The following is a 16,791-nucleotide window of genomic DNA, read 5'->3' as shown; positions in this document are numbered from 1 at the left end:
TTTTTAAAAAAGGGTTTTGTATGAGAAATCGCCACACACTTCCATAGAAGCAAAGCTAGTATTTGATACTAGCTGGTGGCCACCAAGGTATTGATGGAATGAGGAGAAAAGTGTAAACCCTCTGTAACTCAGCAGAGCAAAAGCGAAAATGGGCTGAAGGAATGCAGCACATAAGGAAGAGAACCTGGTAGCTTGAATGCACCAGGTTTTCTACCTGATTTCTACTTCTGTTAAAGACTACTAATTGAACAAAGTTGTAAGGAAGTCCATTATTTCTTGAAGCTACATCAGGTAGATAATTTTATTTTAATGGTAGTCAACAAGATATTGCTTCACTTTGTCTTTTGAGAACCCAGAAAAAGGTTTACTCGTAAGGACACATATCTTCATTCTACTGAAGTCCTTAGAAAAGAGCCCTTGCAAAATTCTGCACAGCTTCAAACTCTGAAAAGGGGACTGAGGGTAAAGGCCTTAATATATAACAAGAAGCATTTTTGAGAGCGCTTAAATAACTGTGGACGATTAAAAAAACCTCATCAGAGCATTTTCAGCTCTCCTTCTTTCCCATTCCTAGATACATGACAATAAGAGACATGATCTTTGGCTTTGCAACATCTTGCGAGGGTTCTCTCTCTCTCTACTCTCCTACTATTGTTGATCCCAGTCAAACTGTACTTGTCCTCTGGAAGGTCATCAAATTATTTATTGATTTTTGGTCAGAAAAGTCTGTCTGTTTAAAACAAGCGAACTCCTTCCCCGTTGCTGCCATCTGGACATGAGAGCTTCTCCCTAAATCCTGCAAACGTTCATGGTTTGAATTGCAACAGAAGCAGAGCAACATGTCCTGGCTCAGGCAGCTTATACTTACCTGGAGAAAGTAGCCCCAGCAGAGAGCGCCGACGTATAGGGCTGTCTAAATCCACATGACTGGAAAGGGCAGACAGGTTGGCTCTGCCTGGGAGCAGGAAGAAAGAGGCTATAAAGCATCTTACACCCATGTCACTTTTCCTGCATACTTTTTTCCCCTCTTTTTTTGTCTGGACTCATAGCTGGCTAAAGTTGGGAACTTGTATATTGGGGAAAAGAATTTTTTTTTTTACTTATTGGCTTTTGTCTAAATGTAGACATGAGCAGAGAAGAGTTTTCTTTAGAGTTTCTTTAGAGTTTCTCTAGAACTCCACCAGTGATGCATAAAAACTACCTGTAATGACTATATGTTTAGCTTTGAAATATGGCTAGAGAAGTAGGCTTTCATTCCTGGTTGAGCCACACAATCAGGTAGAGGCATTTGACATAATCCCTCTCCCATGCATCAAAGGGATCATCCAATCTAGTTATTTGGGTGCAAGCAAGCAATGCAAAATTAATATCCCCCCAAATCCAGACAAATATTTCTATCATCTATACACAGATTTATCTTCTTTGCACTATTAGAAATTAAGGTCTAAATCAGAGGTAGTCAACCTTTTTATACCTACCGCCCACTTTTGTATCTCTGTTAGTAGTAAAATTTTCTAACCACCCACCGGTTCCACAGTAATGGTGATTTTATGAAAACCTAATAAAAAATTTTAAATAATGCTATGAATTTTTTTTTAAAGTCAATTAAATTTTTTAAAAAAGAAAGTGCTTCAGTATCGGACAAAACCTCTACCGCCCACCATGAAAGCTGAAACACCTACTAGTGGGCGGTAGGGACCAGGTTGACTACCACTGGTCTAAATAAAGAACATTTCAAATCCTATTTGACAGAAACACAAAGCCATTGCTTAGTTGATGCTCTTGAGTCAGTCTGAAATGACACCAGTCTTATCACTTGTTCTCTTACATAAGTTACACTTACAAACTTGCTCTATTCCAACCATACTCCAAATGGTTACAGAAGATTACGTTTCAAAAGTGAAAGACATTGTTTAACTTTGCAAATGTGGACTTTTTTTCATTTCTAAAAAGGGCTAATATCTCTTGGATTTTATTGTAAATATGCCACCCCCACGATATCCAAATCCAAATCCAAGCACATTCCCAGTGAGCTTTTAGCAAAATGCCAAACAAATACATGCATCTTTGGTTATTAGCCAAGACCTGTGTGTGGGATGCAAAGCTGGCAAAAATAATTTAGCATTACATCACAGGGAAGCATGAAGTGGCAAGTGGAGGACTGGATTGGGAATGCTTCTGCAAAATTCAACTGAATCCAGGACAATATAGTTCTTTATAGAAGCCTCCACATAAAACAATGTAAATATATATGATTTATACTTTTTCTACTCTTGTTAAACAGATAATGGCTTGCAATAATCTATACCTAGCAAAGGTAAGAATTTCACAGTGAAATTCTGAGAAACTATCAGTATCGGCTCTAATTATTAATCAGTTTTTGAGGATTTTGACCACTGACCCCATTTGAAGCCTTCTACCTAGGAGGAAATTATTTACTCTTACTTTAATCCAAAATACGATCTGGGGTAGTATTTCCCCAACTATGTATCTTCCAGAATTATGGACTGTTAGTGCCAAAATTTCCTAGCCAGTATGACTACTGTTGAGAATTTGTGGATCTGAAGTCTATTCATTTGGAAGCTGCCAAGATTGGAAAAATCTAATTCGGGCCTGTACTTAATTATGATGGGATGGAAGCATCTAGTGGATATCTTGTTAAGAATCAAGAATGTAATTAGAATATACTGGTCACCTATCTTAAATACAGGGAGAACCATGCTGAAAGTAATACTGGTGGAAACTTGTGGCAAGGTCAAAAGATTGGAAACCATGTCTTAATTGTGGGAAGATCATCAAATTTCACTAGATGTAGATCTGCAAGTGTGGACAAAGCCACAAGGAAAAATCTGCATGAATGGTTTCAATATTAAAAGAGATTCCCATTTTACAAGGACATATGCAATGGGACCACAGAATGTGAAATGCATGAATGAATATACCTCGATATTTTGAATGCAGAAAAGGAGCACATTAAGGAGTGAGTGATTTTATATGATCTGGAGTAAATCAATTTAAATGAGATGATATATTCAGGGCATGAGACCATAAGAAGGAATAAAATAGCAAAGGCAATGGTGTGGCAACAGAATGGAAAGGATAATTATAATTATGCTTTCAGTTACAATCCAGTAAATCATAACAATTGAAACTAATGTATTTTCAATTAACATGAATATTACACAAGGATATGTATTCATTACAACACAATGAGGAAAGAGGTAGGCTGTGACAAACCTTAAGTGGTACTGAATGCAACACCTAGACATGCAGTACTACTAATGGATAATTACAATGCAGAAGAAACAAGGAATTACAGGAAGATCTCACATGGGCAAATACAATAATGCAGGAGATAGAATACTAAGTTTTCTGTGAACAGAATTATTTTTGTTATTAATATTAATTTTAAGCAATATAGATACAGATTATACACTGGAACATTAACTACATAATATCCTGGTCATCTTCCATAAGGATTATTGCAATGAGCTCTACAGGAGGCTGTCCTTAAAGAGCATCTGGAGAAGGCAGCTGGTGCAGAATGTGGCTATATGAGGAGTCTTGGGCCTCCAACGATTGTGCAAGTAACACCTTGGCTGCATAAGCTGCACTGGATGCCAGTTTACTTCCAAGTCCAATTAATGGCTTGGTTATCACCTTTAAAGCCATTCATTGTGGCACGGAATCAGGTTACCCAAGGAAACATCTCATCCCAGTTACATCAACCTGTCCCATACAATCAGGCAGAGGCAGTGGTGCAATTCAGCAGGTTCTATCTGGTTTGGGTGAACTGGTAGCGGTGGCGCCAGGAGACTCCCCCGATCTGCCTGACATCATCACATCCTGTTTTTGATGCTCTGCTTGCTCACATTTGCGAACCAGTAGCATAGGTAAGTTGATTTCACCCCTGGGCAGAGGGGATATGTTACAGACTCATCAGTTAAGAATTTCAACTGGCAGGATCTAGGAAAAGAGCCTTCTCTGCCATTGCTCCTGCCCTATGGAATATCTTGTCTTTAGAGATGAGGTTAAGTCTGATATTTTTGGGCCCTCCAGAAAGATATGAAGACCTGGCTTTACTAACTAGCATGGGGTGGGGGGGCATGTCAAAAAGTAGCTCACAACTCTGAGATTGGTAGTGGCTTGAGGAGGCTCCTTCTGTTTTTCTTTTTTTTACTTTTTAGAATGTCTTTTTAACTCTGCACTTTTTTATTTTTCACTTTGTTTTAATTCTTGTATAATTGTAATTCTTTATATGATTTTATCATTTGTATCTGTAAACTGCCCACAATCACTTGGATAGTGAGATGGGCAGTATCTACATTTGATAAATAATTAAATAAATAAGAAATTGAAAAATGGGGAAGTACAATCCAATCCCCAGGACACCTCCACATAAAAGAGTGAAATTATTCATTTCAAATATATGGGATAAGCATAGCAAATTAAAAACAGCATATAGATGTTGTTGACAGACACTGGATTAAATATAAGGATAAGATTCAGCATACTTAACATATAAGAAATAGAACATGAAGAGCTAGAGGAAGAAACAAGAGATACATTATGGGACCCAAAATAGAAAAAACAATATTCCTACAATGGTAAGAAAAGATTAAAATGGCTTTCAGAGTAAGCCACCAAAATAGTTAGTGAAAGGTGGAGAATGAAAGCTGTGGGTAGCAAGAAGCGTACAATAACTGAACAAAGATTTTCAGTTTCATGCAAGAAAGAACAAGTAAAGCTATTTCAATCAAGAATGTCACTAAATAAAATAATATATCATGAAAAGAACACGCAAAGAAAATTAGAATTAACCCTCAAAATATACACACATTATTTAAGTGATCTAATAGAGGCAAAGAAGTCTAAAAAAAGTAGAAATTCTAGAATGAAATATTTTACAAAGGGACTTATAAAATGACAGGCATTTGTGCAGAAAGCAAATATTCAAAAACTAATTCCCTGGAAAGTGAAATAGAACAGGCAGCAAAGCAGGAGGGCAAACAGTTGCACACTAATACATATGGAATAAATCTGAGTTTCCCAATGGTTGGAAAAGATCAATGAATATACCCATACCAAACAAGAAAGATACAAGAGAGGTTTTGGTGCAAATTAGTGAACCAATGCACTAGCTGTTTATTTAGGCAAAAATTTGCTTAAGGCCTTATAATAAAAAATAAATAGCAATAGCAATAGCAGTAGACTTATATACCGCTTCATAGGCCTTTCAGGCCTCTCTAAGCGGTTTACAGAGAGTCAGCATATTGCCCCCAACAATCTGGGTCCTCATTTTACCCACCTCGGAAGGATGGAAGGCTGAGTCAACCCTGAGCCGGTGAGATTTGAACCGCTGACCTGCTGATCTAGCAGTAGCCTGCAGTGCTGCATTTAACCACTGCGCCACCTGCATTTAACCACTGCGCCACCTTTCAAGATACATATAGATTGAAACCAGAAGGATTAAGTGGTATGACCTTAATTCAGAGAACTACCTGTAATATCTCTATTGCTACTGGTATTGACTTCATCTTCTTTATTTTTAACATAGTTATCAATACCATAAACGTGAGGTACAAAGAGAAGAAAATATTAAGTCTTCATACTTTCTAATGTCCCAGTTTTCCATGCTCCATTCCAGGATACATATGTGATTTATAATGGCAGAAAAACTGAGTATTCAAACTTCTGTCAGAAAGGTTGAACTCAAACTGTTTAAATCAGGGGGAGAGGAAAAGTATAAATGACACCTGGATGGTTATATTTTGGAGTCTACAATGACAAGGTTGCTTCCCTTTAAACTTAGATATGTTGCCAATATGAAGAAAACCTAAAGAGGAGAATCTCTGGCAACATTACTTCCCTTTCCAGGATACCAGAAGTTGGAAGTCACCATAGAAAAAACAAGATGTCTGGATAAAAGAAAGACAAGATGACAGCAGAGAAGCAAAATGGGTTTTCCACATCTATTTTTGCTGTGAAACTTGTTGGAGAAAATGGTTATACCTGTATGGTTATTTGAGGAGGGATAACATCTGAAAATGCATGCCAAGTAACAATGACATAATACATTGCACAATAAGTGATCAGTAGAGCCAGATAATTTTCACCTGAAGAATTCAAATGAGATCTTGCCAATCTCTAACAAAAACAGACAAGTTGCTGTTAAAATAATTTCCAGAGATCAGAGAGCCAAATAAAATCATTTTTAAATGTGTGTATGTTTGTGGTGTGGTATTAGACAAGAACAGAACAATTAGGACAATGCCTATCTCAAAGTAGTCGGTGAAAACAGTGATTAAATGCAGATTTCCTACACTCTGAAACCTATAAAAAAGACATCTTTGTGTGGAAAATCAGTAAAATCTTGGTAAAGAGAAGGTCTTTGAATCATAGCTTTTATTTCTTTATTCATGTCAGAAGCCTACTATCATAGCTTTTGAGAGTTATCAGCAACCATCCAAAATCAGCACACTCTGGAATGGCATTTATGAACTCATATATCTTTTTTATGGATTCTTAAATCCAGATGGGTTGAAATGAATTCTTTGTTTTTTTTAAAAATCATTTTGATAAAATCATTTTGATATATTTCTCCCTCTTTAGAAATATAGGTCTTCTTATGCTCACAAATAAATTAAATGCAAAATAGGCAAGTATAATTGGAGAGTTCTGATTTTGAGGGAAAATAAATGATCACTGAGCTAAAGCTACTTAGTTTAATTGTAAATAAAATGAGGCATACAATGCAGTTGACATCTAATTGTCAAGACTTATGAAGTCAAAAGCCTCTAAAGACTCTGAAGAACTCCAAAATGATTTTTTAAGTTAGATGAATGGCCAATATTGCAAGTGCATTGCATGCAGTGGTGGGGCGGGGATGAAGTTTATCATACAAACTGAAAAGGCTTGAACTAAAAGTCAAAGTCACCGAACAGGTAAAAAAAAGCCACCGAAACTGTAACAGACAACTTACTAAAAATACAAATTCAGCCTGAGGAAAGTGAAGTGTGAAAACTTAGGAATTGTTAGGAAATAGGTTAGAAATAAAAGAGAATCAATGTAATCAAATCAGTAAAGTCAAACTGATTAGTATTTTAGTAGTAGTAGTATTAGTATCCATTTTCAAAGTGTAGGCATCACTTTATCTTAGGTACATTGGAAAAGTGCAACCGAGATCATACGACTTAGCCCTCAAATTTGTATTTATTTTTATTTGAGGTTTGAAGTTTAGGAATAAAGAAGACAAATGTGACCTAAGATATGAACCAAAGAAAAACAGTTGCAATAGTAGAAGAGAGAGGATTATTAGAACTCAAAATTATCCACTGAAATGAACAAATATCAGGTTCAGAAGAACAAGAGTAGAAAATATAGGCTTTCACAGGATAGATATCTTCCATGGGTGTTGGCTTTTCACCGACCCAATATTTCGCCATGCACCTAGGAATTTTAGAAACTAAAGTCCAATGACTTAGAGCAGAGGCCTCCAGCCTTTTGAGCATCATGGACTGGTTCTGTGGAGAAAGTTTTTTCCATGGATCAGAGGGAGAATGGTTTCACGTGGTGCCTGCATTTCGTGGATGGGGCTTGACTTAGAGGGACCAGGATGGGGAAGTATAATATGATAGGCTTTTGTAATACAGTTGTGTGGTGTCAATCTATGATGCTTGCCGATAAATCATTTAGGAGGTAGGAAATAGGCAAAGTCACACATGGGAGATGATTGCAGAAACTTCCGTATTAATTTATATTGTTTCCTTCGGCTTTGATTCACCTCTGCATCTGAATTAGTTCCACTGCCTAAATAGATAGACCCATCTAATAAAGAATTATTAATTGAGTGAAATGCAGTGGTTAAGACCATATTTTGTATTGGTTCATGATCTAAATCAGTTCTGCTCACTAGGGAATCTTAGAAAACAGTTCTTTCAGCAAGTGAGAATAATTTTATAGTGCTGCTATCAGGCCTGCTGAAATAATCTGTCTGAATACTTTGAATCTGTTAAAGTATTAGATAAACATTGTTAACTATCACTATCAGCGTGGTTATTTCTCTCTCTCTCTCTTTAAATCAGAGTTTAGCTTCAATCTTGAGAGAGACTATACTGGTGAGAATTTGGAAGTGTCATTTAATATGTCATGAACCAGTCAAGATCTAAAATTCAGCAGGAAACCAAAACGAGCATCAAAATTCAGCCCTAAAGCCAAAATTCAGCATTTTGGCTTTAGGGCTGAGAAAACAGTGAACTCTAATCCCCAAGTGGAAATTAGTCACCCTGTGACCCAAGATGCTTCAGTAGAACCCTCTGAAAATAGTTCAGTTCAGACAAAGTAAAATCCTTTTTTCCCCCTTTGTTATTTGGAGCGCTCCCAATATAGCCCCATCGAGGGAAAATTCCTTCTACTGATTTTAAAAAGCTGACATGGTATCAGGAATGGGGGAAACTCCTAATAATGAGACATCATCTAAGTGAGTTCGTGGCTCATAGTTACAAGACTTTTTAGGGAAGAGGTGTTGCATCATATGTGAAACAACCGAAGAACGGATTCCAAATTATTTGGATAGTTCCTCAAGAGTCTCTCCATTTAACTACTGGGAGGCTTCTTCTTTTCCAGAACACTTGATGGGTTGTGAGGCTATTTCTGCTGAATGTCTCAAAGGTGCTTTTTCAAAAGGCAACTGGGCTATTTTTTTCCCTTGAGGCATCTTTGAGGCAACTATGACCTGGATGACTGAAAATCTCCACAGACATTCCAGCTGAACTTTTTCCTTCTCATGAAAAGCTCTTGCTATAGTACGACCATAGCAGTGGTGGGTTCCTACCAGTTCGCAGCAGTTCGATAGAACCGGTTCATCAAATCTACCGAACCGGTTAGAAGAGGTTCCACCAGGAAGCAGGACACACCTACAGAAGAGGTTCCAAAATTTTTTGAAACCCATCACACACACACACACACACACACACACACAGAGAGAGAGAGAGAGAGAGAGAGAGAGAGAGACAGACAGACAGACAGACAGACAGACTCGCACAGAGAGAGAAAGAGCAAGAGAAAGAAGAAATAAGGAAAAAAAGAAAAAAAGAAAGAAAAAGTGAGAGAGAGATGAAAGAAAAAAAGGAAAAAGGGACAGAGAGACAAAAGGAAAGAGAGAGAGAGAGAGAGAGAGAGAGAGAAAGAGAGAACATATGGCTGGCAAGCCACTCCCACAAAGGAGGCCACACCCACAGAGTAGGTTCGAAATTTTTTTGAAACCCACCACTGGATCATAGTATTTGTTTGAAGTCAGCTTTCTTCCAGAAAAAGTGAACCTGTTTTCTTCAGAGCCATTGCCTATCACAGCACTCCTTATTAGCAAAGAGAGATTCTGGTGTCCCCCTCTTTCTCCATCTCCTCTCCCCAAACCAGTTTGAATGCAATGAACACTGCCAAGCTCTGGAAAGGATGATACATCAAGGGAAGACACAGGGAAGGAAATTCTATGTAGGTTTTTTTTTGCTTAGGTGCAAGCCCCTTATTTTTTAATAAAAAGGGACTAAGAACATTGGTCATATTTGTCCATATAGGCAACAGTGTGAAGTTCTCTGGGATAAAAGGCTTTATCAACAAAGTGATGGATGCACATGAGCCACTTTTGCAAGGGCAAGGTTAGGAAATACATGAAACACATGTAAATAGCATTGTGCAATTATGAATGAATGGCTTCTGAACCATATAGGTGCGCTGAGAAAGTTAAGGCCTGTGGATGCTAATTGTCATACAGCACAATATATATATATATGTGTTTATGAGAAAATGAAATTGGGCATAAATAAAATCAGCCCAATGAAATAACAGCCAAATAAAAGTGGTTCCCCTCCCCTTTGTGTGTATTTTTCAGGTTGGGAATGGAAAATACCAAGTGAAGACGGGTGGTGCATTGACAGCCAGCACAGTTATTGTTTAATGCAACTTTGAGCCTGCGCATAGTGCAAGTAGAACACTCCATAGAATTATTTCCGAGGAGTGGTCAAATTGGGAGAATTAATTCTCTCACAGTCAATGAGAAACAATATGATAGCAAATCTGACCATTGCAACGATCAAGAAGAGAGGGAAACAAGCCAGCCTGCCCGAAAGAGAGAGCCAGGCAATCTGTTGCATGAGGCAGGAAAGAAAGAAACACAAAAGATCTGAACACTCCTTTCAGCTTATGGACTTGTTCTTGAATCCCAACTGTTGCTATGGTTCTTTAGTTGTGGCTTCCTAACCTTCTTCAATGATACTTTGGTTATCCAAGCTCTTGGTTTCCTGGCAAGCTACTTAAGTGGTTCGAGTCCAGTCCATTGGATGAAACCTGCCACAAATTAGGCACATCCAGGTGATATGTTTAGTTACAGTTTCTCACATATTATAATGTGCTGCCATTCAAGGCAAACAATTTTTGTACTGGCAAATGTGTCAGTTTAAAGCCATATCACACCGTTGGTTTTTTTTAAAAAAGCAGATTAAAAATGATCAAAGAAGGATCCAGTCAGGATAAGGACTTCAGCTGGAGGTGGTGTGTATGTGTGTGTGTGTGTGTGTGTGCACGCGCGCGCGCGCCCTTTCTTGTCCAGTTCAGCCTTCCTCAATATGGATTTCCTCTAGAATTCCCCAGCTAACACAACCAATAGTTTCTCTTCAAGCTTAAATGAGACTTGGAGAAGAGAGCATTGACTCTGATAGAACCAAAAGATTAAACTACAAGATTAGATGCCATGAGGCAGAACCTAACCTATTATTTTAGGAGAAATATACTTAATGCCATATGTATTATTAGCCCCTTTTTTCCACACAGATTTATAGCCAAGTTCAGAAATGACAATTTTATACACGAATGCTATGAACTCTCGTTTTAATTTTGCTAAAATCAAACTGGGTTCCTCAAACACTTCCACAGTGTCACTGTTTCTTCTCCCCAGATGCTTAAAAAGCCATCCACTCCTATTTTCTTCCCTTGAAAGGCTTAGAAGGAGATGGAGTAATCCCTGCACTGTCCTTCCCTGCTTTAAGTTGCTCCTGGTCCATCAGCAAGAGAGATTCCTTCACTCAAAACCCTTATAAAGACAAAAGATGGAGAGAAGTAGCTTGTCTGACATTTGCACATTCACTCCTTTGATAACAGAAGAGGAAAGAGAAATTGACAAAGGTCTTGTCAATTCCACTCTTCCTCCTTTTGTGTGGATTTCTGAGGGGAAATTGCCAAGCTAGACTCAAGCTCAGAAGCCAGGAACAAGAATGAGTAAGATCTTCCACCAGTGGGCAATGGAGCCACTGCTTCATAAAGCAAAAATGAAATAATAGCAGCAATTTTAATTACACCACACTCAGCCAGAAATAAATCAGGACAGCTCTCAGGCACTGTTGATGTCATGGGAACACAGAGTTCCGGAGCCATTCCCAAACAGGCCCAGGCTCCTCTTGGGAAGTGTCCAAAGATGCAACTGTTTGAGGTTTTCATCCACAGCATTAAAAATAGGGATATTCTCTCCGCTGACTATCTATTGAAATGGACTGGGCCACAATGATCATGTTTTTTATCCAGAAATATATCAGCTATGAAATGCAGGACTAAGGGGAGCTGAAGTCAAAACTACTTAGAGGGAAAGTTGTTTGAGGAAAAAAAAAACATTTTCTTGATTCATTCACCCTATTTAAAGAATGTTTGTATTTGCCACTTGCCAATATTTCTAGGCAGTATTTCTCTTATCCACTCTAAAATGTTTTTCTCTCCTATTGTCTGAATTGTTAATCATCACCTGCAATGTAACCACTTTAGGACAAATACAATATTTTAAGGAAAAGAGAGAGAGAGCAAATCTAAATAATCAACCTTGACTTAAGTTGAAGGATTAAGCATTTCTTCTTTTGTGAATATAACTACATTATTTGGTAAGGAAATATATTAACTTGCAGGGCAGTTTATGACTGCATTCCACTTTTAAAAAATTGCACTTAACCTTTCCATGCCAGAGGAGCATCCCAATTTGCATGCTCCAATCAGTTAATCAGAAAAATTACTGCCTTCTGATCTTATGCGTGATTCAGGCTGTTAGAAAAATGTATAGCTTACAAGATACAATTATATAATTCAATTGACATTATACTATATGACAACACTTTATGTGCTTCATAAATATTATGCATTTTTGCCTCTCTCAGATTAGAAAAACTAGCAGGGCTATGAAATTCCTGGCAGACAACAACACGTAGCTTGTAGACTATGGAATGGCTTGATGACTCATAAACTGTGCAGTTTAAGATCCAGTGAATTGCACTGACACACACCCTTAAAAACTCAAGTCAGTCAACACATTGGTTTAGAACCCTGCTGATTTCAATGGGCTTTCAATCAATGACTCCAGTGTAAACAGTTGTGGTGTACTTTTCATGCCACTTATTCTTCTTAAGGTAGCTCTAATCTCCACTCTTGGGTATTTATCTTCATAACTAGACATTATTCAAGGTTTGCATTACTGAATATTAATATCTTAACATTAAAAGCTGATTCATCCAGGGTGTTTGTGGTGAGGAGTAATGGTGACTACCAAATGTTGTTTTCCCAACAATATTGATGAATCTTGAGAAAACAGAATGACGGTCTACTGTGCCATTTCAGAAAAGCAAGAGAGTAAGCATTTTCTCAGGCATAACTTGACCACATTTCATAAGGCTATTTCACCACATCAAATACATCTGCCAAACCACATCCACCCACCACAAACTAAACTGATGATATGGATTAAACAGAGTGGGGAAAAGTCCATCAGAAATTAAATGAATGCACATACTGACTGAACCTTCCTTCCTTCCTTCCTTCCTTCCTTCCTTCATTTCTGCCTATCCAGAATTATTATTACAAAGAATGCTTGCAAAGAATTTATTTTTCTACGATCAACAAAGAATTTTCGTTATCACAACAAAAGCTTCTCAGGTTTCTTACCATTTCTATCTTTTTATTACCTTGAAAAACCAATTACAAAAGGAATGATGGAACAGCTACACAGGGTTTTTTTTAAATTGCAGAGATGCATAACTAGAAATCATGGGTCATATTTATACTCCAAAGAATTCTAAAAGTTATTACCAGATTATAAAGTTTAATGTACAAAGGGAAACATGATTCTTTATTTAAATTTAGGTTTAAATGCAAATGAAATGAAATGAAATGAAATGAAATTGCTTCATGTTTTTTTTCCTGGCTCCAACTGCTATTTTTGGGAACTTGTCAGCTCCTGTCAGGTCACTCAGTAGCCATATGCACCTCTTGCTCAGTAAAACATTGTGTATCCTGCTTCAGTTAACAATCTAAATTCTACAACTTGATTATTATTTCCAAATGGCAGCAGAGGGCTCAGTTAATGAAGGCATTCCAATTCTCTGTGCTGATCAAAAAAAGTAGGAGAGCAAGAGAGAGAACCAATATCTCACTCAATATGAACTCAGATATAAACATAGAATCTAGGAAGCATGCTAAAATTCAACTATTGTGAAGGGTGATGGGTATTCATACATGTCCAATGTTACTTTTTTTTTTTTGTAAAATTCTTCAGCTGAAGGCCTTAAATACTTACCATCCCACAGAAGGTGTTATCTGTCCAACCCCACTGGGAGGGAGGGAATAAAAACCAGAAATATCTGATGTTTGAGAAGGACGGTGTACACCTATCAGAAAATGAAAACATGAGGAAATTTAGGTTACCTTTTTTTCCAGCTTTATATCAAAATGGATTCAAAAGATTCATGTTTGCTAACATCCAACAGCCAGTTATGGTAATTCATCTACCGGTACTTACCCTCACCTTGTTCTTCCTACTATTTATTACTAAGATAAATATTCTTGGCCTTTTTTATCTGCAATGTTCTTTTCAAAGCATGCAGGCAAGTAGTCTAGATGGTATGAGGCATAGAGGAAGTGAGTGAGGCAAAAGTATCCATAGCAAAAGTCTATGGAAATTCACAGTTATCCAAGTCATGGTTGCCCCAAAGGTGCTTTTTTCCCAAAAGGCTATTGGACTTCAGTTCTGAAGAATTTCTTGGATGAGAAGTGAAAAGTTTTCAAAGAAAAAAAAACCCCAAGAAAGTCCAATTGCATTTTGGAAAAAGGCACCTTTGGGATATCCAGAGTAAGTGTAAGGGAGAATGAATAGAACATAGTCAAGGTAGAACTACGAAAGGGAGCAGTGTGGGAAATGAGTAGAACCTTCAATTTATCGAGAGGAGACAAAGGTGTTATGCATAGTTGGAGAGAAGATCTAAAGTTGGTGGTAGATAGGGAGAAACCTGCATTCTGAAGGATAAGAATATGAAACTAACTTCCTTTTTGCCCTAAATTATATTGCTGAAATAAAGAAAGCTTGCAAGAAACCTGCTTGGATTCTTGTGGGAAAAGATGATGAGCTTTACTCGGCGCCACTACTCAACAAATTAAGCTTGACTCAGAGTTTTTAAATTCCACCTATTTGTCTATATTCATGCTTTAACTCATTTATCCATTAATTAAATTAAAAAGTATTCCTACTTCTTAGCTTAATATTTGCTGTATAGAGATGCAGTACTGAGAAGGCATATTTCATTGGGCTATGGTGATATGCAGAGAACATATGAAGTGTTTTAGCATGATACTGTATGTATTCTGCTTCAGATGACCAGTCATAGTATTGAGAAATACTATGGGTGGAGCATTTTTATATCTCACAAGGTGTGTTCATTCAGAAATGTTGCAATGAGATTGAATGTAAATGTCTAGGACGCTGAATGCAGGTCAACAGTAGGTTCTCTGCAACATGTGCCTGTTGGTGAAGTGAAGCCAAAGTAGGGCAGAATGAGAAGAAAAAAAAAATAAGACAATGCTGTTCTATGAAATTCTATGCTAGTGCTAGACTTTTCTTATTTACTGGAGACAAATTCCTCCTGTGTCCAACACACTTAGCCACTAAATAATATTTTGTTCTATTCTATTCTATTCTATTCTACTCTACTCTACTCTACTCTACTCTACTCTACTCTACTCTATTCTACTCTAGCCTCGCCTCGCCTCTAAAACATAATATTGCATTGTGGGTATGGATTGCATCTAAAGTATACGAGATAAGATGCACATAGAAGACCCAAAGGGCAATGTATAAACTCTAGTAGGCAATCAGGTTGGGAGAAAGACACTATGCAAAAGAAAGAAAAGAAAAGAAAAGAAAGAAAGAATGAAAGAAAGGGATCACTTTTCTCATATGCTTTAATTCTGCTGGGTTGGAAAATACCTTCTCTGACAGGATCGGAGTTATTGTTTCCTTCTATATGAAAAGATAATCATAACAGGAAGAGGGATTTACTATATAATCCTTTGTGAGCATGCCAAGTTAGAACAAATCTGTGCAGACTGTGCCAGGTATCCTCTGTCTTTGTGTTAGTTCTGTGAGTAGATATGTAAGTAATTCAGTGTTAAGTCTAATTGGTAAGTAGGTGACAAAACTAAACTGCAAGTAAAACTGCCTTGGCCTGTGAACCTGATTTTTGGATAAATGATGAATTATAAATGAAAAAGGATTTCCATTCATATTCTAGCACTCACCGCCATTTGATCTGAAACAAAGACTTTTACAGAGGGTCATGCATTTATTCTTGGGTACATCTATAGCTTTCTAGCCTATATGTAAATAATGCATTCCTTAATCCATTTAATAAAAAAATCATTCATGGAGTTTAAAAAAGCAGTCCCAAAAGTATATGCAAAAACATATATGCAAAAATATTAATCCTCATTTTTATCAGTCAGTTATTCAACTTTTGCTTTGTCTTGTGACAGCAAAGCTTGTTACAAGAAACAGAGTAATCAAACATCTCAGTTGTTAATTTCATATTTCAATTTTGATATTTTTGTACCATTGTCTCATTTAGTTTGATATTCTTAGTGCAGAAATATCATGATTATATGCTTTAATTTATGGATTAATGCCATCACTCAATACCAATACCACACAATGAAGTATTATTAAAATCAGAAATTTAATTTATAATGAAATTTTAAAGACTTATTCCTCAACAGTAATTAATCCACCAGAGGAAGATGTCACAACACAAGGAGCAGAGTTAGGGTTAGGGTTAAGGTTAGGGTCTAGTAAGTCTCATATATTACAACAAGCTTTGAAGAAGCTCCATGGAACTACTACTGAATTAAGTTGCTTTTAGCCTTCGCTATATTTGAATAATTCACCCAATCATACTGAAATGTTATGGGATAGTTAAAAAAATATTAAATCCCAAACAGATAAAGCTATGGTGCCATCAAATCTACAATTTGCAGCTTAAATCTAGTAATTCAGAGAAGCAATTCTCATTTTCTAAATGAGACTTGTGAGGGAGATATTGAATGTTTTCATTATTTTGATGATAATGATAATATTCCTGAAGATCCTTAGATCATTTTCTGATCTAAACAGTTCAGCCCAAATGTACTGTTTCTTTTTCCAATATACCCTATACAAGCTAGTGTGAAGGTATGCTTAGAGTTCAATCAGGAAATGGAAAGTAGTGAAAAGTCCAATCAATGGAAATACAGGTAGTTACAACAGTCCATTTAGTGACCATTTAAAATTACAATGGTACTGACTGAAAAAAGTGACTTGGACCATTTTTTCACACTTATCTCCATGGTCATATGATCAAAATTCAGACACTTGGCAACTGACTCATACTTATGATGGCTGCAGTGTCTTGGGGTCATGTGACCACCTTTTGTGACCCTCTGACAAGCAATGTCAATGGG

General features: G+C 37.0%; 1 protein-coding gene across 1 annotated transcript in view; it reads right to left on the bottom strand.

Annotated features, from left to right (window-relative positions):
* The window catches only part of TCF7 (transcription factor 7), a 135,699-nt gene that overhangs the window by 28,475 nt on the left and 90,433 nt on the right, over nt 1-16,791 (bottom strand). The window contains exons 5-6 of the mRNA XM_032208627.1: nt 13,604-13,694; nt 869-955 (exon numbers count right to left, since the gene is read on the bottom strand). Of these exons, the coding sequence (XP_032064518.1) occupies nt 869-955; nt 13,604-13,694 (178 nt within the window). The remainder of the gene's footprint in view (nt 1-868; nt 956-13,603; nt 13,695-16,791) is intronic.

The sequence above is a fragment of the Thamnophis elegans genome, chromosome 2, assembly GCF_009769535.1.
Source record: "Thamnophis elegans isolate rThaEle1 chromosome 2, rThaEle1.pri, whole genome shotgun sequence".
NCBI lineage: Eukaryota > Metazoa > Chordata > Lepidosauria > Squamata > Colubridae > Thamnophis > Thamnophis elegans.
This window is presented reverse-complemented; position numbering and strand designations above follow the sequence as displayed.